Source organism: Danaus plexippus, chromosome 11 (genome assembly GCF_018135715.1).
Source record: "Danaus plexippus chromosome 11, MEX_DaPlex, whole genome shotgun sequence".
In the NCBI taxonomy this organism is placed as follows: domain Eukaryota; kingdom Metazoa; phylum Arthropoda; class Insecta; order Lepidoptera; family Nymphalidae; genus Danaus; species Danaus plexippus.
Genome location: NC_083544.1, coordinates 4,182,345 through 4,194,116, shown reverse-complemented (window position 1 = coordinate 4,194,116; position 11,772 = coordinate 4,182,345). Strand labels below are relative to the sequence as shown.

Here is an 11,772-nt window from a genome sequence, read left to right as displayed (position 1 = left end):
GGTCCCTTAGATGATTCTAGTCATTACAGACAAAAAATCTTAATGATTGTATGCGAATACAATTGTAGATTTATCTGTAAATAGTGATTAGATAATCTTAAGGATTCTACGTAAATGATTACTCTGCAATCAAAACTGACAATATTTTTGTATAAATTCAACAACTCGGGGCACAATAGTATATTCGCATCACAGCTGATACAGTATGTACCATTAATACAATACCTCCGTCAATTTTGCATTTATTATAACAAGTTTAAGTGTTCCATATTACCAAAAAAAAAGTTAATAGGTATTATTAATTTTAAAAAATTGTGGTTGTGTCGAATGAACAATTGTCATCGTTGAACGAGTGCAATCATAGTATAGAAGAAAAGGAAAAGTTTGTGTTCATTTTAAAAAAGTTGCATTTGTGTTATTATTAGAAACGTTTTAGTTTGTGTTTATTTGAAGGTTGTGTTAACTAAATAACTTGTAATTTATACCAAATTTTATATATTGTAATTGCCTAGCAAGTTTTATACTTTTAAATTGTGATTTAGAATCGTAAGTTTATATAATTTTTATCAATGTTATAGTTGTATTTATCATAGTAATTGGAAAAGTGTTCATTATTGTAAAAGGAGTGTATCAAATAACGATAAATACCTATATAGGTATAATAAAATACAGTGAACTGGATCAAAGTATAGTTTAAACTGTACTAAATTAAATTACATCACATTCAATCAAAAGAGGCTGCAAAGTATACTGAATTAATTAAATTCAACCAAACAAAAGTATACTGAAAAACTAAATAAAACCCACCGAAATGGACAAGAGTAGAATCATGAACGGCAGCAGTGATGTCAATAAAAATAACAGTAGCAACAACAAGAGCACCAGCAACACGAACACCAATGGTGATAAATACAAGCCGCCCATGATGGGTACGTACCAGAGAAAAGTGTTTCCGGAACCATCGTTTAACAAAGATGCTTCCACACAGACTTTCAAACGTGATTTTGTCAGCAACGAAAAATATGGAAAGTGTGAATTTTGGAACCGTCAAAATAAGAATAGGGACGGTTCGTGGAGAAAATGAGATCTCTGTTCCTGTTTTGTGTTCCTATCTATCTAATGTATTGTTGGAGTTGTGATAGTCGTCGGTGTTTTTTTCTTCATCAGCATCATCGTCATCATCAGCATCAGAATCATCAGCATCACCACTACAATCGCCGTCATTGTGATTAAGAACTTTTTTTGTGATTTTTTTAGGTGTATATCCATGAGTTTATTGTTATAATTTTCATATACTTTCTTGTTAATTTCATAACTGGGATTTTTTGTAATTATTGAAAATAAAAATTGATTACTGTTTACTTTTTTTTGTCTTTTACTATTCATAAACTCGAAATATTCATAGGCAGCAAAGTCTGCACACACTATAATTTTCAATAAAGTGTTCAAAATTTCTGTTGTCAATTGAAATCTGTTGCCGCATGATTCCACATTCACGCCATGATTCGCATATCTGTTGAGTTTGGTGATTTTTTTTATAATGACATCGTCGGTGTTGTCATCGGTGATTTTAATGGTGGCCTTGCCGTTCATTTCATTGAACATTTTATTTAAAATTCTTGTTGAAAATATGTGAACGATGCTGTTGTCGTTGTCGCAATTCAACTGGCTGAATGACACCAGTGAAATCTGTTTCTTCAAAAATAATGGTACGAATTTAAGTTTTATGCGATCCAGGCCGGTCAGGTTGCAGTACATGTTCAAAAATATGTTGTATAAATTTTCCAATTTGTATGGATTTTCTTTAATTCTGTTTAGTTGATTTTGATTGCAACATTGTTGGCGTGATTGTTTACTTTGATGTTCTTTTTTACAATGTCACCTTTTTTGAAGTTTCCCGTTTTCTTTGTACTTGCATCTTTTTTGACATTTACACATTTCTTGACATTTAAATCCTCTTTGGTACCTGTATTCTTTTTGACATTTAAATCTTTTTCAGTATTTACATTTTTTTGACGTTTACATCTTTTTTGACACTAGCAGTTTGTTTCAAATTCAAATGCCTCTTTGTAAGATTAATTTTCTTGTTGTTTGCATCTGTTTCAACATTTGGCTTTCTTACAGTAGTCTCTTGCTTTAAATTTATATTATTTTCGGTGTTGTCATCTCTTTTGCTATTTTGTTAGGATGTCGCGTGTCACTATTTTGTTAGGATACCTGAATCACTATTTTGTTAGGATACCTGAATTGAATATCGAAATTCATCCGGGTTCTTATACCAAGGGTATGGTGTGGAATCATTAAGATTAAATTAGCATGTATTCGAGGAAATTATTAATTTGAAATTTTTAAGATTAAGTAATCGGTTGGTTATTATAATGCTCGAACATCGAAAACTTATCATTAATTTAACATCAACATCTACAACCACATTTACAATTTCAAAAAGCCATATTCCCATACTGTCGAAACTGCAGATTGATAAATTTGTCCAATTGCAAAGTTCAATAACCCACAACACCACCCGAACAATGTCTACAAATGACAAGGCGATGTGTTTTAACCCCAAGAGTCTGTACTTCATCACGGTGGATAGGATGAAACAGTTTGATATGTACGAGCGTGATGTGATTCGACTACCGCTGCCGAGAACCATCATCTACGACCTGCTGCCCCTGTTTGCGGAACTGCCGCCCGGTTGGTACTACTGCCCGCACATTGAACAGTTTGTCATCAATGCCAGTGAGTTTAGTGAAGATGTTCAGAAAAATATCTGTGATCACTGGCGGAAGAATGATGTGGAAGGCTATCATTTTGCTATAAAACTTTGCATCTATTGGAAGCCATTTTGCCCGGAACCGGTGGATGAGGATGATCACATCGACATTTACATGAACGAGGATCTGTTACAGTTTCATTTGTCGCAAATTTTCAACAGATTTGAAAATCGCATGCTGCCATGGATTCACAATGTGTCGGAACTGTGTGATGTAATTCATCTCACCACCACCAAGTACATGAAAGTGTCTAATAATTTTCAACCTCCGCAATGGTTGCGTCTCGTGAAATTTCCCTCAAAATTTTCGTAGGCGCTTTAAATTTTATTGTAGAATTTTTTGTTGTTGAAATTTCGATTGTAGTTTTGTTATTAGTTTTATAGTAAATGGATATCTTAATTTTGCATGTGTTGGTTTTATTGATTTTTATTATTTTTTTATACCTTAAAATTAAATAAAATAATTTTAAAAAAGAACTAAATATTCACGCTCACTTGTAAATGATATTCCTCGCTCTTCAATACCGACAAATTGTACAGCTGCAGGAACTGTTCGAACTCGAACTCCTGTCCCGGCGGCTGTTTGTGTAGGTTGACCTGATTGTGCAATTCGTACATCATGGTGGTGGCATCTTTGGTTTTAAAAATGGGTATGCAGAGCGTTTTGAGCGGTTGCATTTCTTGATAGTTCTTCTGACATGTGGGACATGGCAACAGCAGATAGAGCGTCATTAGGATGCAGTTGAACTGTAAATGTAAATTAAATCTGTCCGTGTAGAAGCTGCTCAAATGCAGAAAGCGCCAGTAAACGTGTCCCCACCATGGCAAATTTTCCCTATTCAACTCTGGCAATTCGAACATTATGCGAATCTGTTCGTAGTAATTGTTAGAGAACATGTCTAAATCTACATTCTTAACATCATCAGTAGATGTAACCGTGACAGTATCAATATCATCAGCAGCAACATTACCCTCGCCTAAATCACTGTCATCTACACCAACACCATCAACAGATGTCTTTGAAATTCTCTTTAGGATAAGACCGATGAAATTGAACAGATTTCCATGCACCGCTTTATAGATGGTGACCAGCGGTTGAATGGGTTTTATGACACTGACATAGTATAAAAACTCTGATAACACTTTTCTGTATTCCTCATCTCTGTTAACTTTGGTGTAACTATATTTTCTCACGGTGAATATTTTATCAATGTCCACGGTGAAGGGTTCCATTGTGTGTATGTGTTTAAATGTTTATTTGTATTTTTATTAAAAAAATATAAATTTGTAAATTGTAGTTAAATCCCCCTCACACCCTTCTCGCTAAATTATAAATTTAACCATCAGTATAAATGCAACTATCGAAATCATCGCAATTAAAATTGAACATCAATCATCACAAGCATCATTCAATTCAATAATAAACAACTATAAAAAAACTACAAAAATTTTACAATCGTATTAAACAATCCCGCCTGCGGGAATACATATGAAGCGGCATAGGACATCATATTTGTCTCTATGTATTTATTCTGAATGGTGATGTAATTATCCAAAAATCCAGTCACATTGAATTGTATGTTCAGAAATGATGCGAAATTAAAAAGTATACTAACTAAAAATATGAGCAGCGCGAAAGTGTACAGTTTAAAGGCCATCAGACCCAGACCAAAGACCATGGAGATGATCGAAAATTTAAACATGTTGCCGAACGTCTGAATTCTATCCATGTGAGATTGTTCATAATTTTGAAAATCTCTATAGTTATAAATTTTATTTTTCACCACCAACTCTTTCATTTTATTCGGTATGTCAATCTTATCATTGTCCAGCTGTTTTCCGATATCGATACGAACCGCTGGCATTTATAGTCAGATGGGACAGATAATCGTACGAAGATCAGACTCTGCAGACTGATCTGCGTAAGCTCAGCCTCGCTGAGCAGTATACTGCACAATTGTTGGCGTATCGATATCGGAAAACAGCTGGACAATGATAAGATTGACATACCGAATAAAATGAAAGAGTTGGTGGTGAAAAATAAAATTTATAACTATAGAGATTTTCAAAATTATGAACAATCTCACATGGATAGAATTCAGACGTTCGGCAACATGTTTAAATTTTCGATCATCTCCATGGTCTTTGGTCTGGGTCTGATGGCCTTTAAACTGTACACTTTCGCGCTGCTCATATTTTTAGTTAGTATACTTTTTAATTTCGCATCATTTCTGAACATACAATTCAATGTGACTGGATTTTTGGATAATTACATCACCATTCAGAATAAATACATAGAGACAAATATGATGTCCTATGCCGCTTCATATGTATTCCCGCAGGCGGGATTGTTTAATACGATTGTAAAATTTTTGTAGTTTTTTTATAGTTGTTTATTATTGAATTGAATGATGCTTGTGATGATTGATGTTCAATTTTAATTGCGATGATTTCGATAGTTGCATTTATACTGATGGTTAAATTTATAATTTAGCGAGAAGGGTGTGAGGGGGATTTAACTACAATTTACAAATTTATATTTTTTTTAATAAAAATACAAATAAACATTTAAACACATACACACAATGGAACCCTTCACCGTGGACATTGATAAAATATTCACCGTGAGAAAATATAGTTACACCAAAGTTAACAGAGATGAGGAATACAGAAAAGTGTTATCAGAGTTTTTATACTATGTCAGTGTCATAAAACCCATTCAACCGCTGGTCACCATCTATAAAGCGGTGCATGGAAATCTGTTCAATTTCATCGGTCTTATCCTAAAGAGAATTTCAAAGACATCTGTTGATGGTGTTGGTGTAGATGACAGTGATTTAGGCGAGGGTAATGTTGCTGCTGATGATATTGATACTGTCACGGTTACATCTACTGATGATGTTAAGAATGTAGATTTAGACATGTTCTCTAACAATTACTACGAACAGATTCGCATAATGTTCGAATTGCCAGAGTTGAATAGGGAAAATTTGCCATGGTGGGGACACGTTTACTGGCGCTTTCTGCATTTGAGCAGCTTCTACACGGACAGATTTAATTTACATTTACAGTTCAACTGCATCCTAATGACGCTCTATCTGCTGTTGCCATGTCCCACATGTCAGAAGAACTATCAAGAAATGCAACCGCTCAAAACGCTCTGCATACCCATTTTTAAAACCAAAGATGCCACCACCATGATGTACGAATTGCACAATCAGGTCAACCTACACAAACAGCCGCCGGGACAGGAGTTCGAGTTCGAACAGTTCCTGCAGCTGTACAATTTGTCGGTATTGAAGAGCGAGGAATATCATTTACAAGTGAGCGTGAATATTTAGTTCTTTTTTTAAAATTATTTTATTTAATTTTAAGGTATAAAAAAATAATAAAAATCAATAAAACCAACACATGCAAAATTAAGATATCCATTTACTATAAAACTAATAACAAAACTACAATCGAAATTTCAACAACAAAAAATTCTACAATAAAATTTAAAGCGCCTACGAAAATTTTGAGGGAAATTTCACGAGACGCAACCATTGCGGAGGTTGAAAATTATTAGACACTTTCATGTACTTGGTGGTGGTGAGATGAATTACATCACACAGTTCCGACACATTGTGAATCCATGGCAGCATGCGATTTTCAAATCTGTTGAAAATTTGCGACAAATGAAACTGTAACAGATCCTCGTTCATGTAAATGTCGATGTGATCATCCTCATCCACCGGTTCCGGGCAAAATGGCTTCCAATAGATGCAAAGTTTTATAGCAAAATGATAGCCTTCCACATCATTCTTCCGCCAGTGATCACAGATATTTTTCTGAACATCTTCACTAAACTCACTGGCATTGATGACAAACTGTTCAATGTGCGGGCAGTAGTACCAACCGGGCGGCAGTTCCGCAAACAGGGGCAGCAGGTCGTAGATGATGGTTCTCGGCAGCGGTAGTCGAATCACATCACGCTCGTACATATCAAACTGTTTCATCCTATCCACCGTGATGAAGTACAGACTCTTGGGGTTAAAACACATCGCCTTGTCATTTGTAGACATTGTTCGGGTGGTGTTGTGGGTTATTGAACTTTGCAATTGGACAAATTTATCAATCTGCAGTTTCGACAGTATGGGAATATGGCTTTTTGAAATTGTAAATGTGGTTGTAGATGTTGATGTTAAATTAATGATAAGTTTTCGATGTTCGAGCATTATAATAACCAACCGATTACTTAATCTTAAAAATTTCAAATTAATAATTTCCTCGAATACATGCTAATTTAATCTTAATGATTCCACACCATACCCTTGGTATAAGAACCCGGATGAATTTCGATATTCAATTCAGGTATCCTAACAAAATAGTGATTCAGGTATCCTAACAAAATAGTGACACGCGACATCCTAACAAAATAGCAAAAGAGATGACAACACCGAAAATAATATAAATTTAAAGCAAGAGACTACTGTAAGAAAGCCAAATGTTGAAACAGATGCAAACAACAAGAAAATTAATCTTACAAAGAGGCATTTGAATTTGAAACAAACTGCTAGTGTCAAAAAAGATGTAAACGTCAAAAAAAATGTAAATACTGAAAAAGATTTAAATGTCAAAAAGAATACAGGTACCAAAGAGGATTTAAATGTCAAGAAATGTGTAAATGTCAAAAAAGATGCAAGTACAAAGAAAACGGGAAACTTCAAAAAAGGTGACATTGTAAAAAAGAACATCAAAGTAAACAATCACGCCAACAATGTTGCAATCAAAATCAACTAAACAGAATTAAAGAAAATCCATACAAATTGGAAAATTTATACAACATATTTTTGAACATGTACTGCAACCTGACCGGCCTGGATCGCATAAAACTTAAATTCGTACCATTATTTTTGAAGAAACAGATTTCACTGGTGTCATTCAGCCAGTTGAATTGCGACAACGACAACAGCATCGTTCACATATTTTCAACAAGAATTTTAAATAAAATGTTCAATGAAATGAACGGCAAGGCCACCATTAAAATCACCGATGACAACACCGACGATGTCATTATAAAAAAAATCACCAAACTCAACAGATATGCGAATCATGGCGTGAATGTGGAATCATGCGGCAACAGATTTCAATTGACAACAGAAATTTTGAACACTTTATTGAAAATTATAGTGTGTGCAGACTTTGCTGCCTATGAATATTTCGAGTTTATGAATAGTAAAAGACAAAAAAAAGTAAACAGTAATCAATTTTTATTTTCAATAATTACAAAAAATCCCAGTTATGAAATTAACAAGAAAGTATATGAAAATTATAACAATAAACTCATGGATATACACCTAAAAAAATCACAAAAAAAAGTTCTTAATCACAATGACGGCGATTGTAGTGGTGATGCTGATGATTCTGATGCTGATGATGACGATGATGCTGATGAAGAAAAAAACACCGACGACTATCACAACTCCAACAATACATTAGATAGATAGGAACACAAAACAGGAACAGAGATCTCATTTTCTCCACGAACCGTCCCTATTCTTATTTTGACGGTTCCAAAATTCACACTTTCCATATTTTTCGTTGCTGACAAAATCACGTTTGAAAGTCTGTGTGGAAGCATCTTTGTTAAACGATGGTTCCGGAAACACTTTTCTCTGGTACGTACCCATCATGGGCGGCTTGTATTTATCACCATTGGTGTTCGTGTTGCTGGTGCTCTTGTTGTTGCTACTGTTATTTTTATTGACATCACTGCTGCCGTTCATGATTCTACTCTTGTCCATTTCGGTGGGTTTTATTTAGTTTTTCAGTATACTTTTGTTTGGTTGAATTTAATTAATTCAGTATACTTTGCAGCCTCTTTTGATTGAATGTGATGTAATTTAATTTAGTACAGTTTAAACTATACTTTGATCCAGTTCACTGTATTTTATTATACCTATATAGGTATTTATCGTTATTTGATACACTCCTTTTACAATAATGAACACTTTTCCAATTACTATGATAAATACAACTATAACATTGATAAAAATTATATAAACTTACGATTCTAAATCACAATTTAAAAGTATAAAACTTGCTAGGCAATTACAATATATAAAATTTGGTATAAATTACAAGTTATTTAGTTAACACAACCTTCAAATAAACACAAACTAAAACGTTTCTAATAATAACACAAATGCAACTTTTTTAAAATGAACACAAACTTTTCCTTTTCTTCTATACTATGATTGCACTCGTTCAACGATGACAATTGTTCATTCGACACAACCACAATTTTTTAAAATTAATAATACCTATTAACTTTTTTTTGGTAATATGGAACACTTAAACTTGTTATAATAAATGCAAAATTGACGGAGGTATTGTATTAATGGTACATACTGTATCAGCTGTGATGCGAATATACTATTGTGCCCCGAGTTGTTGAATTTATACAAAAATATTGTCAGTTTTGATTGCAGAGTAATCATTTACGTAGAATCCTTAAGATTATCTAATCACTATTTACAGATAAATCTACAATTGTATTCGCATACAATCATTAAGATTTTTTGTCTGTAATGACTAGAATCATCTAAGGGACCATGGCGTACTATACACAAGTTGATCTTCAGAATGCCTCCATGTATGCCAAGCAACGCCTGCTACTTCATTACATTAAATTTATAAACGAAAAATACCCGCACATTGGCAGCGAAGTTGCGTACACGGTGAAACAGGCTGACCCCGAAAAAGATTACTATTTCCCAGAGACGTTCAGGTCCAGTGCCATTGTAGTGGACGTGAACATAACCAAGGATCTGTGCGAAAAAATATCCTGCAATTCGGCCACAAACAAGGGTGCTTGTAAATTCGGCGATCAAGCCTCACTGTATAGAATAGGGGACATGGAAAAGTTTAAGGTGCAATGTCAACCGGCTTGTTACAATTTAAAGAATCAGCTGGTATTCGACGATGACGGCAAAGAGGTGGTGCAATCCCATCGATTCGAATGGAACAAGAACAATAAATGTGAATTCGTAAATTCCGCCGTCACCTGGATGGAGAAACCATTCTATCGTTCCATGGAAATTTACGAGAAGCGTGTCAACGATCTCGAATTGGGTTTCAACTATGACGAAGATTTGGACATGTATTTTTACAATAAATACTATTGCAACGTGTACTTTGACACCTACGATCCCGCAACCAAAAACTGCAAGACCGCATGGTATGATTTCATTGCCAATGTGGTCGTTGGTGAGAACATTATGAAATTACTGAAAGCGGGCATCAGTTATATTGAAAATGGCAACACAATAATTCCCTCCCGTCTACCGAGCCCCCCTAAAATAGATGACAAATGGAAACTTGAGAATTGGAGAAAAGATATTAATAGTAAATTCGTAATACCCAATACGGAGATCAAATTCAATGTGACGGAAGGTGAAAGCGCTGCCGCACCGAATCCGTTGGCCGCTGGATATGCCAGCGACACGGGAACAACGAGAGATGAAACGAAAGATGAGAGCGGAGACGATGACGAAACCAAAGACGGCAACTCATCACAGAACGTGGTCGAAGCAATTCTGGTGGGTCTGTTGGAGAGCATAGTGTCGACGGAGTTTTTGGAAAGCATCGCCGTAGACGTTGGCACCACCATTTTGGTGACACAGCTCAAAAATTTTGCATTGAAAATTTGAAAAAAACTGTCTGTTTCCATGGCCGAGGCGGTGCTGAAGCTGAACGTCCAACTGTTCGAGAACATTTTGAAGGCGTCCGTGGTGAACGTGGTAAAGAACATTATACAGACGCTGGCTGTCCGAAGCTTGGGACTTCTGTTTCAGTTTCTTGCCAAATCTCTGGTGTTGCTCAGTACCGGTATCGGTATAGTGCTAATGGTGGTTCAAATTTTGATCTGCTATTCATGTTCTGGGACCCTTTGGGTTTAACAACAAATACCCGATGGATATTTGGAAAAGTTGTACGACAATTCAAAATATGCACTGCGCAAACAGCTCAACACCACAAATGGTGGTGCCAACGTCTACGGCGATGCTTTCCAAAAACTCCGTCGACACTATGCTCTCCAACAGACCCACCAGAATTGCTTCGACCACGTTCTGTGATGAGTTGCCGTCTTTGGTTTCGTCATCGTCTCCGCTCTCATCTTTCGTTTCATCTCTCGTTGTTCCCGTGTCGCTGGCATATCCAGCGGCCAACGGATTCGGTGCGGCAGCGCTTTCACCTTCCGTCACATTGAATTTGATCTCCGTATTGGGTATTACGAATTTACTATTAATATCTTTTCTCCAATTCTCAAGTTTCCATTGTCATCTATTTTAGGGGGGCTCGGTAGACGGGAGGGAATTATTGTGTTGCCATTTTCAATATAACTGATGCCCGCTTTCAGTAATTTCATAATGTTCTCACCAACGACCACATTGGCAATGAAATCATACCATGCGGTCTTGCAGTTTTTGGTTGCGGGATCGTAGGTGTCAAAGTACACGTTGCAATAGTATTTATTGTAAAAATACATGTCCAAATCTTCGTCATAGTTGAAACCCAATTCGAGATCGTTGACACGCTTCTCGTAAATTTCCATGGAACGATAGAATGGTTTCTCCATCCAGGTGACGGCGGAATTTACGAATTCACATTTATTGTTCTTGTTCCATTCGAATCGATGGGATTGCACCACCTCTTTGCCGTCATCGTCGAATACCAGCTGATTCTTTAAATTGTAACAAGCCGGTTGACATTGCACCTTAAACTTTTCCATGTCCCCTATTCTATACAGTGAGGCTTGATCGCCGAATTTACAAGCACCCTTGTTTGTGGCCGAATTGCAGGATATTTTTTCGCACAGATCCTTGGTTATGTTCACGTCCACTACAATGGCACTGGACCTGAACGTCTCTGGGAAATAGTAATCTTTTTCGGGGTCAGCCTGTTTCACCGTGTACGCAACTTCGCTGCCAATGTGCGGGTATTTTCGTTTA

The 11,772-nt window shown here is 35.8% G+C and overlaps 1 protein-coding gene across 1 annotated transcript; it reads left to right on the top strand.

Annotated features, from left to right (window-relative positions):
- Positions 1-9,359: 9,359 nt before the first annotated feature.
- Positions 9,360-10,896, top strand: LOC133319019 (uncharacterized). The gene is made up of 2 exons (XM_061521893.1): positions 9,360-10,434; positions 10,720-10,896. Exons 1-2 carry the CDS (start codon positions 9,373-9,375, stop codon positions 10,894-10,896), a joined length of 1,239 nt encoding a protein of 412 aa, XP_061377877.1. The 5' UTR covers positions 9,360-9,372.
- Positions 10,897-11,772: the final 876 nt, after the last annotated feature.